The following is a 16,829-nucleotide window of genomic DNA, read 5'->3' on the forward strand; positions in this document are numbered from 1 at the left end:
CGTCAGGCTCTTGTTTGTCTGGTGTCCTCAGGCTGTGGATGCCGTACGTCAGGCTCTTGTTTGTCTGGTGTCCTTAGCCCTGCAGTGACTTCAGGCTGGGGATGCCGTACGTCAGGCTCTTGATTACAAGAAAAAAGTATGGAACATGTATACACTCATTACTGCAAGTAGCTAAATGACTAAAATGTAAATGAGGTCTACATAAGGGTGTCACAATAATGACATAATAACAGGTGTTATTAACATTCAGGAACAACCCATTGTTTGGGCCAGCCAATTAGTGCTCATGGCTGGTGTTTCTGGGATCAGAGGGGAGTGAGTTCCGACTCAGTGAGAGGGAGGAAGTTAGAACAGGAATGAGAAGACTCATCTCTTTATCACAATCTACATTTATTATGACTTCAATCATTGTGTCTTGCCATAACAGAGCTGCTACTTGGCACCGGTCAGATCTTCTGGTCAAATCAATGTGGAGGGACTTACAAATCATCCTGTGTGGTCATATCTGCCACAGTTTGGATCTGGCCTGTGATCCTCTGGATCCACACAGAACAGGCTCGGGACAGTCCGACTTGTCAACCATCAACACCTGGTTCATGAAATATCCATGAGATGCCTGTTTACCCGTCCTCTCTTTAGAGGTTACAGCCGTGGAGACAGTGGTACTAAACTAGAAATAAGGCCAAAAGCACTTTCATCTGGTCAGAGGGCAGAAGGGACATCAGATACCACAGACACATCTACAACAACAACTGTTTGGGGATTATTACATTCAAATGTCTGTGCCGTCACTTTGATGTTATTTTCTCCCCGTCACCATTGTCTTCAGCCCCTTCAGCTTTCATAATCCAGCCTTTGAAGTGAGCAGCGAGGAAACAGCGGGAGATGCGATAGTTCCACCGCCACCGAACGGGCCAAAGACACACTCCGCGCTCCACACACACGTGAACGAGCACAAACAAACACACACGGGTGAGAACGAATGCACGCACACATGCACTCTCTGTCCCACCGCTCTCTGCTGCTCGCTGTTTAACGCATCTCTCTCCCCCTCCCTCCTCTCATTCTCTGTTTAACGCATCTCTCTCCCCCGCCCTCCTCCCATTCTCTGTTTCACCCATCTCTCTCCTCCTCCCTCCTCTCATTCTCTGTTTCACCCATCTCTCTCCCTCCCTCCTCTCATTCTCTGTTTCACTCATCTCTCTCCTCCTCCCTCCGCTCATTCTCTGTTTCACCCGTCTCTCTACCCCTCCCTCCTCTCATTCTCTGTTTAACGTCTCTCTCCTCCTCCCTCCTCTCATTCTCTGTTTCACCCGTCTCTCTCTCCCTCCCTCCTCTCATTCTGTTTCACCAGTCTCTCTCCTCCTCCCTCCTCTCATTCTCTGTTTCACCCATCTCTCTCCTCCCTCCTCTCATTCTCTGTTTCACCCATCTCTCTCTCCCTCCCTCCTCTCATTCTCTGTTTCACCCGTCTCTCTCCCCCTCCCAACTCTCATTCTCTGTTTCACCCGTCTCTCTCCTCCTCCCTCCTCTCATTCTCTGTTTCACCCATCTCTCACCCTCCTTCCTCTCATTCTCTGTTTCACCCATCTCTCTCCCTCCCTCCTCTCATTCTCTGTTTAACGCGTCTCTCTCCCTCCCTCCTCTCATTCTCTGTTTCACCCGTCTCTCTCCTCCTCCCTCCTCTCATTCTCTGTTTCACCAGTCTCTCTCCCCCTCCCAACTCTCATTCTCTGTTTCACCCGTCTCTCTCCTCCTCCCTCCTCTCATTCTCTGTTTCACCCATCTCTCACCCTCCTTCCTCTCATTCTCTGTTTCACCCGTCTCTCTCCTCCTCCCTCCTCTCATTCTCTGTTTCACCCGTCTCTCTCCTCCTCCCTCCTCTCATTCTCTGTTTCACCAGTCTCTCTCCTCCTCCCTCCTCTAATTCTCTGTTTCACCCGTCTCTCTCCTCCTCCCTCCTCTCATTCTCTGTTTCACCCATCTCTCTCTCCCTCCCTCCTCTCATTCTCTGTTTCACCCGTCTCTCTCCTCCTCCCTCCTCTCATTCTCTGTTTCACCCATCTCTCTCTCCCTCCCTCCTCTCATTCTCTGTTTCACCCGTCTCTCTCCCTCCCTCCTCTCATTCTCTGTTTCACTCGTCTCTCTCCTCCTCCCAACTCTCATTCTCTGTTTCACCCGTCTCTCTCCTCCTCCCTCCTCTCATTCTCTGTTTCACCCATCTCTCTCTCCCTCCCTCCTCTCATTCTCTGTTTCACCCGTCTCTCTCCCTCCCTCCTCTCATTCTCTGTTTCACCCGTCTCTCTCTCCCTCCCTCCTCTCATTCTCTGTTTCACCCGTCTCTCTCCCCCTCCCAACTCTCATTCTCTGTTTCACCCGTCTCTCTCCTCCTCCCTCCTCTCATTCTCTGTTTCACCCGTCTCTCTCCCCCTCCTTCCTCTCATTCTCTGTTTCACCCGTCTCTCTCCCTCCCTCCTCTCATTCTCTGTTTCACCCGTCTCTCTCCTCCTCCCTCCTCTCATTCTCTGTTTCACCAGTCTCTCTCTCCTCCTCCCTCCTCTCATTCTCTGTTTCACCCGTCTCTCTCCTCCTCCCTCCTCTCATTCTCTGTTTCACCCGTCTCTCTCTCTCCCTCCCTCCTCTCATTCTCTGTTTCACCCGTCTCTCTCCCTCCCTCCTCTCATTCTCCCACCCCTCCTCTCCCCTCCTCTCATTCTCTGTTTCACCCTCTCTCTCTCTCCTCCCTCCTCTCATTCTCTGTTTCACCCGTCTCTCTCTCCTCCCCTCCCTCCTCTCATTCTCTGTTTCCTCCTCTCATTCTCTCTCTCCCTCTCTCCCCCTCCTCTCATTCTCTGTTTCACCCTCCTCTCTCTCTCCTCCTCCCTCCTCTCATTCTCTGTTTCACCAGTCGTCTCTCTCCCTCCCTCCTCTCATTCTCTGTTTCACCCGTCTCTCCCTCCCTCCCTCCTCTCATTCTCTGTTTCACCCGTCTCTCTCTCCCTCCCTCCTCTCATTCTCTGTTTCACCCGTCTCTCTCCCCCTCCCAACTCTCATTCTCTGTTTCACCCGTCTCTCTCTCCTCCTCCCTCCTCTCATTCTCTGTTTCACCCTGTCCTCTCTCTCCTCCTCCCTCCTCTCATTCTCTGTTTCACCCGTCTCTCTCCCTCCCTCCTCTCATTCTCTGTTTCACTCGTCTCTCTCCTCCTCCCTCCTCTCATTCTCTGTTTCACCCGTCTCTCTCCCCCTCCCAACTCTCATTCTCTGTTTCACCCGTCTCTCTCCTCCTCCCTCCTCTCATTCTCTGTTTCACCCGTCTCTCTCCTCCTCCCTCCTCTCATTCTTTGTGGTGCCTGGACTTTAATCAACAAGTCATTGGTTAATTGGAAGCCCATTAGTGGGTGGTTAGTACTGTGGGATGGTAATAATGAGGAGATAGATAATAGACAGAGCTTTGTCTGCTGCTAACACTGGAGATAGGAGACACACACACACACACAGCCTGGGCTGCTGCCTCATACACACACAGGGAGTTTGTGTGGCATATTGTGTGTGTGTGAGAGAGAGGTAACATGTATGTGTGTATCTGGAATGTGTCTGTCTGACCAGAGAAAGCTACACCAGCAGAAGAATACAGACTCCAGGGGCAGAGACTGGACCAGTCCAGACCAGCCCTGTATTACCCCACACAGTCAGTCAGCCACAGAGGTGTTTGGATCGCAACACGTGGGATTTACCACATTCTAGGTGTGCTGGTGCGGAGCCGCCGGGTGGCTTGTTTAACCCGGGGCAGGCCGGCCTCCTGCAGAGCCTACCCAGAAATGAGTGCCCCTCACTGGGCTACGGGGGAGTGAGGGGACTGGGTGTCTGGAGGAAAGAGGATTTATATGGAAGTCTGCTCCTACAAACAGTGCAGAGAGCCTTTAAAAATAAACCTCCATCCCAGACACAACAGCCAATTAAACTAGAGAGAGACACACCCAGACAACTACCACAGTGTCACTGTCTGGCTACTGGAGTTTCACGTCCCAGTTCAGATAACTGATCCTGTATAGGGGCTAGTTCAGCTGGGCAGAAGGTTGCAGGGGCGTTATTTGAATGCTGCATGCCATTTATTCGAATGGCGCAGAGGTTTATCCGATAAGGTGTTGAAGACAGAAATGCTCTGCACAGAATGGACCCACTGTCCTCAAGTCCACATAAAAAACAATCATTCTATGTATTAGATCTTTAACAACTTATTGAACAAACCCCTGAATTTGTATTTTTTTATTTTTTTTATTTAACTAGGCAAGTCAGTTAAGAACAAATTCTTATTTTCAATGACAGCCTAGGAACAGTGGGTTAACTGCCTGTTCAGGGGCTGAACGACAGATTTGTACCTGTCAGCTCGGGGGTTTGAACTTGCAACCTTCCGGTTACTAGTCCAACGCTCTAACCACTAGGCTACCCTACGGCAGATGGATGGACTTTGGAGTGGAATGGAAATAACTTGAAAGGGAGAAGGGAATAAGAAGGGATAAAGAGAGGGGTTGCTCAGGAGGATACATAAAGAGAGGGGTTATTCAGGAAGATACATAAAGAGAGTGGTTGCTCAGGAAGATACATAAAGAGAGGGGTTGCTCAGGAAGATACATAAAGAGAGGGGTTGCTCAGGAAGATACATAAAGAGAGGGGTTGCTCGGGAAGATACATAAAGAGAGGGGTTGCTCGGGAAGATACATAAAGAGAGGGGTTGCTCGGGAAGATACATAAAGAGAGGGGTTGCTCGGGAAGATACATAAAGAGAGGGGTTGCTCAGGAAGATACATAAAGAGAGGGGTTGCTCAGGAAGATACATAAAGAGAGGGGTTGCTCAGGAAGATACATAAAGAGAGGGGATACATAAAGAGAGGGGTTGCTCAGGAAGATACATAAAGAGAGGGGTTGCTCAGGAAGATACATAAAGAGAGGGTTGCTCAGGAAGATACATAAAGAGAGGGGTTGCTCAGGAAGATACATAAAGAGAGGGGTTGCTCAGGAAGATACATAAAGAGAGGGGTTGCTCAGGAAGATACATAAAGAGAGGGGTTGCTCAGGAAGATACATAAAGAGAGGGGTTGCTCAGGAAGATACATAAAGAGAGGGGTTGCTCAGGAAGATACATAAAGAGAAGGAAGATACATAAAGAGAGGGGTTGCTCAGGAAGATACATAAAGAGATCAGGAAGATACATAAAGAGAGGGGTTGCTCAGGAAGATACATAAAGAGAGGGGTTGCTCAGGAAGATACATAAAGAGAGGGGTTGCTCAGGAAGATACATAAAGAAGATACATAAAGAGAGGGGTTGCTCAGGAAGATACATAAAAAGAGAGGGGTTGCTCAGGAAGATACATAAAGAGAGGGGTTGCTCAGGAAGATACATAAAGAGAGGGGTTGCTCAGGAAGATACATAAAGAGAGGGGTTGCTCAGGAAGATACATAAAGTGTCTGGGGTTTGCTGTCTGAGGTGAGACAGTCCTTCAGGAAGATACATAAAGAGAGGGGTTGCTCAGGAAGATACATAAAGAGAGGGGTTGCTCAGGAAGATACATAAAGAGAGGGGGGTTGCTCAGGAAGATACATAAAGAGAGGGGTTGTTCAGGAAAAGATACATAAAGAGAGGGGTTGCTCAGGAGGATACATAAAGTCATAATGATCCAGTGAATGATACAATCCAGAGTTGTTAAAGAGAGGGGTTGCTCAGGAAGATACATAAAGAGTGTGTGTCAATGGGGGTGGGGGTTGCTCAGGAAGATACATAAGCCAAGCAAAGCCTTAACCAACCACCTACACAGAGTTTACAACAGGGTTGCTTGGGTTCATCCTGTCAGGAAGATACATAAAGACAAACATAGAGGGGTTGCTCAGGAAGATACATAAAGAGACGGCCCAGGGGTTGCTCAGGAAGATACATAAAGAGAGGGGTTGCTCAGGAAGATACATAAAGAGAGGGGTTGCTCAGGAAGATACATACAGAGAGGGGTTGCTCAGGAAGATACATAAAGAGAGGGGTTGCTCAGGAAGATACATAAAGACACTGGGTTTGGTGGTTGGGAGGCTCTTTAAGTGTCTGGTATGTTCTCTGTCTGAGGTGAGACAGTCCTTTAAATCAGCCTGCTACTGCTGCAGCTCTCTTTATGTTGTGTGTGTGTGTGTGTGTGTGTGTGTGTGTGTGTGTTGTGTGTGTGTGTGTGTGTGTGTGTGTGTGTGAGTGTGTGTGTGTGTGTCAGAGTATGGGGGTTAGTGTGTGTGTGTCAGAGTATGGGGGTTAGTATATCTGTGTGTGCCTGTTGTAGTGTGTGTGTGTTGTGTCTTTAACAGACTGTGTAGTGTGCCTGTGTGTGTCTTTCAGAGTATGGGGGCCTGTTGTAGTGTGTGTGTCAGAGTATAGTAGGGGTTGTAGTGTCTTTAACAGACTGTGTGTACTGATGTCTACTATATGTAGTGTGTGTTGTGTGTGTGTGTGTGTGTGTGTGTGCCTGTGTGTGTGACTGTGTGTGTGTCAGAGTATAGGGGTTAGAGTTAAAACCCATCATAAAAAATGACAAAGCACATGCATTTCAACTGTGACCCCTGTTGGGTCTTTAAAGACCCTCTCACAAAGGAGAGGGGACGTGTGTCTAGTCTATAAAAGTATTCTGGCCAGACCGGGGAACTGAGTGTGTTTGGGCTGGGGTGTACTGATGTCTAGTTAACCAGCCAGTCGGCCCCTCCCTGGGACTCAGACTGGCTGGTTACTGACACTGACTGTGGGGGGCCAGGAGAACTGACTGGGCTTTAAGCCAAGCAGGAGCTTCAGCCTTAACCAACCACCTACACAGTGTAATGTAGTTTACAACAGTTCAATCAGGAAGGCTGGTCTGAATGCTTGTTTCACTTCATCCTGTAAGCAGAACACAATTCACTTTGTTTTCTATTCTACGGGCATAGTGGGAATAAAGACAAACATATCTTCAGCATGTAGTGTCTTGTTTCTTCTCCTGTTTCCTGTTAGCCATGTGAGGAACTGATGTCTCATTCACCTATTTACCTTTGATGTCTACAATAGTAGCTGTTGTAGGTCCCAGTAATGCACAGTTGCCCTCACGCTGACTGTTCAACCTAGTGTCTTTGAGCTCACTCTTGCAATTATCACCTTCCTACTGATGTCTACAACCAATGTGCCTGTGTACATCTTTTGGGACTGATGTCTATTTAGTGTGCCTGTTGTATGTCAACTTACCCATGTTCTCTAGTAGTTGCTGTTTTTCAACAAGAGTTTTCGACAACCACTATTTAATAAAATGCAATATTGCATTAGTGTCTCGGATGTTGATTCAGCTGAGCCTGATGTACTCTATTGAACTGATGTCTGCCATCTTGGACATTGACAAATGTCATCCACACAATAAAGAATGTAGTAATGATCAACAGTGACAGTTTGGGAGATGGACAGATATCCATATAGTAGTGGGGTTATCCTTTACAGACTTGAGCACTACTGATGTCTACTATATAGTAGTGTGCCTGTTGTAGTGTCTTTAACAGACTGTGGCGTGCACTACTGATGTCTACTATATAGTAGTGTGCCTGTTGTAGTGTCTTTAACAGACTGTGGCGTGCACTACTGATGTCTACTATATAGTAGTGTGCCTGTTGTAGAGTCTTTAACAGACTGTGGCGTGCACTACTGATGTCTACTATATAGTAGTGTGCCTGTTGTAGTGTCTTTAACAGACTGTGGCGTGCACTACTGATGTCTACTATATAGTAGTGTGCCTGTTGTAGTGTCTTTAACAGACTGTGGCGTGCACTACTGATGTCTACTATATAGTAGTGTGCCTGTTGTAGTGTCTTTAACAGACTGTGGCGTGCACTACTGATGTCTACTATATAGTAGTGTGCCTGTTGTAGTGTCTTTAACAGACTGTGGCGTGCACTACTGATGTCTACTATATAGTAGTGTGCCTGTTGTAGTGTCTTTAACAGACTGTGGCGTGCACTACTGATGTCTACTATATAGTAGTGTGCCTGTTGTAGAGTCTTTAACAGACTGTGGCGTGCACTACTGATGTCTACTATATAGTAGTGTGCCTGTTGTAGTGTCTTTAACAGACTGTGTCTTTAACAGCGTGCACTACTGATGTCTACTATATAGTAGTGTGCCTGTTGTAGTGTCTTTAACAGACTGTGGCGTGCACTACTGATGTCTACTATATAGTAGTGTGCCTGTTGTAGTGTCTTTAACAGACTGTGGCGTGCACTACTGATGTCTACTATATAGTAGTGTGCCTGTTGTAGTGTCTTTAACAGACTGTGGCGTGCACTACTGATGTCTACTATATAGTAGTGTGCCTGTTGTAGTGTCTTTAACAGACTGTGGCGTGCACTACTGATGTCTACTATATAGTAGTGTGCCTGTTGTAGTGTCTTTAACAGACTGTGGCGTGCACTACTGATGTCTACTATATAGTAGTGTGCCTGTTGTAGTGTCTTTAACAGACTGTGGCGTGCACTACTGATGTCTACTATATAGTAGTGTGCCTGTTGTAGTGTCTTTAACAGACTGTGGCGTGCACTACTGATGTCTACTATATAGTAGTGTGCCTGTTGTAGTGTCTTTAACAGACTGTGGCGTGCACTACTGATGTCTACTATATAGTAGTGTGCCTGTTGTAGTGTCTTTAACAGACTGTGGCGTGCACTACTGATGTCTACTATATAGTAGTGTGCCTGTTGTAGTGTCTTTAACAGACTGTGGCGTGCACTACTGATGTCTACTATATAGTAGTGTGCCTGTTGTAGTGTCTTTAACAGACTGTGGCGTGCACTACTGATGTCTACTATATAGTAGTGTGCCTGTTGTAGAGTCTTTAACAGACTGTGGCGTGCACTACTGATGTCTACTATATAGTAGTGTGCCTGTTGTAGTGTCTTTAACAGACTGTGGCGTGCACTACTGATGTCTACTATATAGTAGTGTGCCTGTTGTAGTGTCTTTAACAGACTGTGGCGTGCACTACTGATGTCTACTATATAGTAGTGTGCCTGTTGTAGAGTCTTTAACAGACTGTGGCGTGCACTACTGATGTCTACTATATAGTAGTGTGCCTGTTGTAGTGTCTTTAACAGACTGTGGCGTGCACTACTGATGTCTACTATATAGTAGTGTGCCTGTTGTAGTGTCTTTAACAGACTGTGGCGTGCACTACTGATGTCTACTATATAGTAGTGTGCCTGTTGTAGTGTCTTTAACAGACTGTGGCGTGCACTACTGATGTCTACTATATAGTAGTGTGCCTGTTGTAGAGTCTTTAACAGACTGTGGCGTGCACTACTGATGTCTACTATATAGTAGTGTGCCTGTTGTAGTGTCTTTAACAGACTGTGGCGTGCACTACTGATGTCTACTATATAGTAGTGTGCCTGTTGTAGTGTCTTTAACAGACTGTGGCGTGCACTACTGATGTCTACTATATAGTAGTGTCCTTTGCAGAAGTCCATAAAACTTTACCTTGTTCTTAGTGTCTGTGTTGCGGCTCATCTGCCTCCTCTCATCATCCCAGCGAGCTGTAGCCTCCTTCAACTGCCTCTCCTTCTCCTGCTGCTGCCGCAAGCCCTCCTCCTTAGCACCACACACTGACGTCTGCAGCTCCGCTATTAACTATGGAGAGAGGGATGAGAGAGACACAGATTAGATGGGAGAGGGAGAAGGGGGTGATGGGTTGGGATGAGAGAGATACAGATTAGATGGGAGAGGGAGAAGGGGGTGATGGGTTGGGATGAGAGAGATACAGATTAGATGGGAGAGGGAGAAGGGGGTGATGGGTTGGGATGAGAGAGATACAGATTAGATGGGAGGGGGAGAAGGGTGTGATGGGTTGGGATGAGAGAGACACAGATGAGATGGGAGGGGGAGAAGGGGGTGATGGGTTGGGATGAGAGAGACACAGATGAGATGGGAGAGGGAGAAGGGGGTGATAGGTTGGGATGAGAGAGACACAGATGAGATGGGAGAGGGAGAATGGGAGGGGTGATGGGTTGGGATGAGAGAGAGACACAGATGAGATGGGAGGGGGAGAAGGGGGTGATGGGTTGGGATGAGAGAGACACAGATGAGATGGGAGAGGGAGAAGGGGGTGATGGGTTGGGATGAGAGAGACACAGATGAGATGGGAGAGGGAGAAGGGGGTGATGGGTTGGGATGAGAGAGACACAGATGAGATGGGAGAGGGAGAATGGGAGGGGGTGATGGGTTGGGATGAGAGAGACACAGATGAGATGGGAGAGGGAGAAGGGGGTGATGGGTTGGGATGAGAGAGACACAGATGAGATGGGAGAGGGAGAAGGGGGTGATGGGTTGGGATGAGAGAGACACAGATGAGATGGGAGAGGGAGAAGGGGGTGATGGGTTGGGATGAGAGAGACACAGATGAGATGGGAGAGGGAGAAGGGGGTGATGGGTTGGGATGAGAGAGACACAGATGAGATGGGAGAGGGAGAAGGGGGTGATGGGTTGGGATGAGAGAGACACAGATGAGATGGGAGAGGGAGAAGGGACACAGATGAGATGGGAGAGGGAGAAGGGGGTGATAGGTTGGGATGAGAGAGACACAGATTAGATGGGAGAGGGAGAAGGGGGTGATGGGTTGGGATGAGAGAGACACAGATTAGATGGGAGAGGGAGAAGGGGGTGATAGTTTGGATGAGAGAGACAGATTAGATGGGAGAGGGAGAAGGGGGTGATGGGTTGGGATGAGAGAGACACAGATTAGATGGGAGAGGGAGAAGGGGGTGATGGGTTGGGATGAGAGAGGGAGAGACAAATTGAGAGGGGACAACAGTGACCCTTGAGAAGCACCATTCCAAGAGGGTTGATATAGATACATCCCCATATGACACAAACAGTATAAACACACTCTAAAAACTGACTCTGGGGGTCATGGTTGGTGACCCCTGACCTGACCTCAAGATAATTACATTTGTCATTGAACACCAAATAGGAATTGATTAGCCAAGTCCTAGGTCCAGGTCTCTAGTGTTCGGTACAGTAAAGTTCAGTCCTAGGTCTCTAGTCCTCTGTACAGTACAGTTTAGTCCTAGGTCTCTAGTCATCTGTAAAGTACAGTTCAGTCCTAGGTCCAGGTCTCTAGTGTTTGGTACAGTACAGTACAGTTCAGTCCTAGGTCCAGGTCTCTAGTCCTCTGTACAGTACAGTTCAGTCCTAGGTCTCTAGTCCTCTGTACAGTACAGTTCAGTCCGTGGTCCAGGTCTCTAGTCCTCTGTACAGTACAGTTCAGTCCTAGGTCCAGGTCTCTGGTCCAGGTCTCTAGTCCTCTGTACAGTACAGTTCAGTCCTAGGTCCAGGTCCTTAGTGCTCTGTACAGTACAGTTCAGTCCTAGGTCCAGGTCCTTAGTGCTCTGTACAGTACAGTTCAGTCCTAGGTCCTTAGTGCCCTGTACAGTACAGTTCAGTCCTAGGTCCTTAGTGCTCTGTACAGTACAGTTCAGTCCTAGGTCCTTAGTGCCCTGTACAGTACAGTTCAGTCCTAGGTCCAGGTCCTTAGTGCTCTGTACAGTACAGTTCAGTCCTAGGTCCTTAGTGCCCTGTACAGTACAGTTCAGTCCTAGGTCCTTAGTGCCCTGTACAGTACAGTTCAGTCCTAGGTCCTTAGTGCTCTGTACAGTACAGTTCAGTCCTAGGTCCTTAGTGCTCTGTACAGTACAGTTCAGTCCTAGGTCCTTAGTGCTCTGTACAGTTCAGTCCTAGGTCCAGGTCCTTAGTGCTCTGTACAGTACAGTTCAGTCCTAGGCCCTTAGTGCCCTGTACAGTACAGTTCAGTTCTAGGTCCTTAGTGCTCTGTACAGTACAGTTCAGTCCTAGGTCCTTAGTGCCCTGTACAGTACAGTTCAGTCCAGGTCCTTAGTGCTCTGTACAGTACAGTTCAGTCCTAGGTCCTTAGTGCCCTGTACAGTACAGTTCAGTCCTAGGTCCTTAGTGCTCTGTACAGTACAGTTCAGTCCTAGGTCCTTAGTGCTCTGTACAGTACAGTTCAGTCCTAGGTCCTTAGTGCTCTGTACAGTACAGTCTAGTCCTAGGTCCTTAGTGCTCTGTACAGTACAGTTCAGTCCTAGGTCCTTAGTGCCCTGTACAGTACAGTTCAGTCCTAGGTCCTTAGTGCTCTGTACAGTACAGTTCAGTCCTAGGTCCTTAGTGCTCTGTACAGTACAGTTCAGTCCTAGGTCCTTAGTGCTCTGTACAGTACAGTTCAGTCCTAGGTCCTTAGTGCTCTGTACAGTACAGTTCAGTCCTAGGTCCTTAGTGCCCTGTACAGTACAGTTCAGTCCTAGGTCCTTAGTGCTCTGTACAGTACAGTTCAGTCCTAGGTCCTTAGTGCTCTGTACAGTACAGTTCAGTCCTAGGTCCTTAGTGCTCTGTACAGTACAGTTCAGTCCTAGGTCCTTAGTGCTCTGTACAGTACAGTTCAGTCCTAGGTCCTTAGTGCCTGTACAGTACAGTTCAGTCCTAGGTCCTTAGTGCTCTGTACAGTACAGTTCAGTCCTAGGTCCTTAGTGCCCTGTACAGTACAGTTCAGTCCTAGGTCCTTAGTGCTCTGTACAGTACAGTTCAGTCCTAGGTCCTTAGTGCCCTGTACAGTACAGTTCAGTCCTAGGTCCTTAGTGCTCTGTACAGTACAGTTCAGTCCTAGGTCCTTAGTGCTCTGTACAGTACAGTTCAGTCCTAGGTCCTTAGTGCTCTGTACAGTACAGTTCAGTCCTAGGTCCTTAGTGCTCTGTACAGTACAGTTCAGTCCTAGGTCCTTAGTGCTCTGTACAGTACAGTTCAGTCCTAGGTCCTTAGTGCTCTGTACAGTACAGTTCAGTCCTAGGTCCTTAGTGCCCTGTACAGTACAGTTCAGTCCTAGGTCCTTAGTGCTCTGTACAGTACAGTTCAGTCCTAGGTCCTTAGTGCTCTGTACAGTACAGTTCAGTCCTAGGTCCTTAGTGCTCTGTACAGTACAGTTCAGTCCTAGGTCCTTAGTGCCTGTACAGTACAGTTCAGTCCTAGGTCCTTAGTGCTCTGTACAGTACAGTTCAGTCCTAGGTCCTTAGTGCCTGTACAGTACAGTTCAGTCCTAGGTCCTTAGTGCTCTGTACAGTACAGTTCAGTCCTAGGTCCTTAGTGCCCTGTACAGTACAGTTCAGTCCTAGGTCCTTAGTAGCCCTGTACAGTACAGTTCAGTCCTAGGTCCTTAGTGCCCTGTACAGTACAGTTCAGTCCTAGGTCCTTAGTGCTCTGTACAGTACAGTTCAGTCCTAGGTCCTTAGTGCCCTGTACAGTACAGTTCAGTCCTAGGTCCTGTAGTGCTCTGTACAGTACAGTTCAGTCCTAGGTCCTTAGTGCCCTGTACAGTACAGTTCAGTCCTAGGTCCTTAGTGCTCTGTACAGTACAGTTCAGTCCTAGGTCCTTAGTGCCCTGTACAGTACAGTTCAGTCCTAGGTCCTTAGTGCCTGTACAGTACAGTTCAGTCCTAGGTCCTTAGTGCCCTGTACAGTACAGTTCAGTCCTAGGTCCTTAGTGCCCTGTACAGTACAGTTCAGTCCTAGGTCCTTAGTGCCCTGTACAGTACAGTTCAGTCAGTCCTTAGTGCCCTGTACAGTACAGTTCAGTCCTAGGTCCTTAGTGCTCTGTACAGTACAGTTCAGTCCTAGGTCCTTAGTGCCCTGTACAGTACAGTTCAGTCCTAGGTCCTTAGTGCTCTGTACAGTACAGTTCAGTCCTAGGTCCTTAGTGCCCTGTACAGTACAGTTCAGTCCTAGGTCCTTAGTGCCCTGTACAGTACAGTTCAGTCCTAGGTCCTTAGTGCCCTGTACAGTACAGTTCAGTCCTAGGTCCTTAGTGCCCTGTACAGTACAGTTCAGTCCTAGGTCCTTAGTGCCCTGTACAGTACAGTTCAGTCCTAGGTCCTTAGTGCCCTGTACAGTACAGTTCAGTCCTAGGTCCTTAGTGCCCTGTACAGTACAGTTCAGTCCTAGGTCCTTAGTGCCCTGTACAGTACAGTTCAGTCCTTAGTGCCCTGTACAGTACAGTTCAGTCCTTAGTGCTCTGTACAGTACAGTTCAGTCCTAGGTCCTTAGTGCTCTGTACAGTACAGTTCAGTCCTAGGGTCCTGTACAGTACAGTTCAGTCCTTACAGTGCTCTGTACAGTACAGTTCAGTCCTAGGTCCTTAGTGCTCTGTACAGTACAGTTCAGTCCTAGGTCCTTAGTGCTCTGTACAGTACAGTTCAGTCCTAGGTCCTTAGTGCTCTGTACAGTACAGTTCAGTCCTAGGTCCTTAGTGCTCTGTACAGTACAGTTCCAGTCCAGGTCCTTAGTGCTCTGTACAGTACAGTTCAGTCCTAGGTCCTTAGTGCCCTGTACAGTACAGTTCAGTCCTAGGTCCTTAGTGCTCTGTACAGTACAGTTCAGTCCTAGGTCCTTAGTGCCCTGTACAGTACAGTCCTAGGTCCAGGTCCTTAGTGCTCTGTACTAGGTCCTTAGGTAGTGCCCTGTACAGTACAGTTCAGTCCTAGGTCCTTAGTGCTCTGTACAGTACAGTTCAGTCCTAGGTCCTTAGTGCCCTGTACAGTACAGTTCAGTCCTAGGTCCTTAGTGCCCTGTACAGTACAGTTCAGTCCTAGGTCCTTAGTGCCTGTACAGTACAGTTCAGTCCTAGGTCCTTAGTGCTCTGTACAGTACAGTTCAGTCCTAGGTCCTTAGTGCTCTGTACAGTACAGTTCAGTCCCTAGGTCCTGTACAGTACAGTTCAGTCCTAGGTCCTTAGTGCTCTGTACAGTACAGTTCAGTCCTAGGTCCTTAGTGCTCTGTACAGTACAGTTCAGTCCTAGGTCCTTAGTGCTCTGTACAGTACAGTTCAGTCCTAGGTCCTTAGTGCCCTGTACAGTACAGTTCAGTCCTAGGTCCTTAGTGCCTGTACAGTACAGTTCAGTCCTAGGTCCTTAGTGCTCTGTACAGTACAGTTCAGTCCTAGGTCCTTAGAGCCCTGTACAGTACAGTTCAGTCCTAGGTCCTTAGTGCCCTGTACAGTACAGTTCAGTCCTAGGTCCTTAGTGCTCTGTACAGTACAGTTCAGTCCTAGGTCCTGAGTGCCCTGTACAGTACAGTTCAGTGCTAGGTCCGTAGTGCTCTGTACAGTACAGTTCAGTCCTAGGTCCTTAGTGCCCAGTACAGTACAGTTCAGTTCTAGGTCCTTAGTGCTCTGTACAGTACAGTTCAGTCCTAGGTCCTTAGTGCTCTGTACAGTACAGTTCAGTCCTAGGTCCTTAGTGCTCTGTACAGTACAGTTCAGTCCTAGGTCCTTAGTGCCCTGTACAGTACAGTTCAGTCTAGGTCCTTAGTGCCCTGTACAGTACAGTTCAGTCTAGGTCCTTAGTGCTCTGTACAGTACAGTTCAGTCCTAGGTCCTTAGTGCCCTGTACAGTACAGTTCAGTCCTAGGTCCTTAGTGCTCTGTACAGTACAGTTCAGTCCTAGGTCCTTAGTGCCCTGTACAGTACAGTTCAGTCCTAGGTCCTTAGTGCTCTGTACAGTACAGTTCAGTCCTAGGTCCTTAGTGCCCTGTACAGTACAGTTCAGTCCTAGGTCCTTAGTGCCCTGTACAGTACAGTTCAGTCCTAGGTCCTTAGTGCCCTGTACAGTACAGTTCAGTCCTAGGTCCTTAGTGCCCTGTACAGTACAGTTCAGTCCTTAGTGCCCTGTACAGTACAGTTCAGTCCTAGGTCCTTAGTGCCCTGTACAGTACAGTTCAGTCCTAGGTCCTTAGTGCCCTGTACAGTACAGTTCAGTCCTAGGTTAGTGCCCTGTACAGTACAGTTCAGTCCTAGGTCCTTAGTGCTCTGTACAGTACAGTTCAGTCCTAGGTCCTTAGTGCTCTGTACAGTACAGTTCAGTCCTAGGTCCTTAGTGCCTGTACAGTACAGTTCAGTCCTAGGTCCTTAGTGCTCTGTACAGTACAGTTCAGTCCTAGGTCCTTAGTGCCCTGTACAGTACAGTTCAGTCCTAGGTCCTTAGTGCCCTGTACAGTACAGTTCAGTCCTAGGTCCTTAGTGCTCTGTACAGTACAGTTCAGTCCTAGGTCCTTAGTGCCCTGTACAGTACAGTTCAGTCCTAGGTCCTTAGTGCCTGTACAGTACAGTTCAGTCCTAGGTCCTTAGTGCCCTGTACAGTACAGTTCAGTCCTAGGTCCTTAGTGCTCTGTACAGTACAGTTCAGTCCTAGGTCCTTAGTGCCCTGTACAGTACAGTTCAGTCCTAGGTCCTTAGTGCCCTGTACAGTACAGTTCAGTCCTAGGTCCTTAGTGCCCTGTACAGTACAGTTCAGTTCTAGGTCCTTAGTGCCCTGTACAGTACAGTTCAGTCATAGGTCCTTAGTGCCCTGTACAGTACAGTTCAGTCCTAGGTCCTTAGTGCCCTGTACAGTACAGTTCAGTCCTAGGTCCTTAGTGCTCTGTACAGTACAGTTCAGTCCTAGGTCCTTAGTGCTCTGTACAGTACAGTTCAGTCCTAGGTCCTTAGTGCCCTGTACAGTACAGTTCAGTCCTAGGTCCTTAGTGCTCTGTACAGTACAGTTCAGTCCTAGGTCCTTAGTGCCCTGTACAGTACAGTTCAGTCCTAGGTCCTTAGTGCCCTGTACAGTACAGTTCAGTCCTAGGTCCTTAGTGCCCTGTACAGTACAGTTCAGTCCTAGGTCCTTAGTGCCCTGTACAGTACAGTTCAGTCCTAGGTCCTTAGTGCCCTGTACAGTACAGTTCAGTCCTAGGTCCTTAGTGC

General features: G+C 48.1%; 1 protein-coding gene across 1 annotated transcript in view; it reads right to left on the reverse strand.

Moving 5' to 3' along the window:
* The window catches only part of cep112 (centrosomal protein 112), a 236,846-nt gene that overhangs the window by 32,648 nt on the left and 187,369 nt on the right, over positions 1 to 16,829 (reverse strand). The window contains exon 23 of the mRNA XM_064987051.1: positions 9,512 to 9,661. Within this exon, the coding sequence (XP_064843123.1) occupies positions 9,512 to 9,661 (150 nt within the window). The remainder of the gene's footprint in view (positions 1 to 9,511; positions 9,662 to 16,829) is intronic.

The sequence above is a fragment of the Oncorhynchus masou genome, chromosome 14, assembly GCF_036934945.1.
Source record: "Oncorhynchus masou masou isolate Uvic2021 chromosome 14, UVic_Omas_1.1, whole genome shotgun sequence".
Lineage (NCBI taxonomy): Eukaryota > Metazoa > Chordata > Actinopteri > Salmoniformes > Salmonidae > Oncorhynchus > Oncorhynchus masou.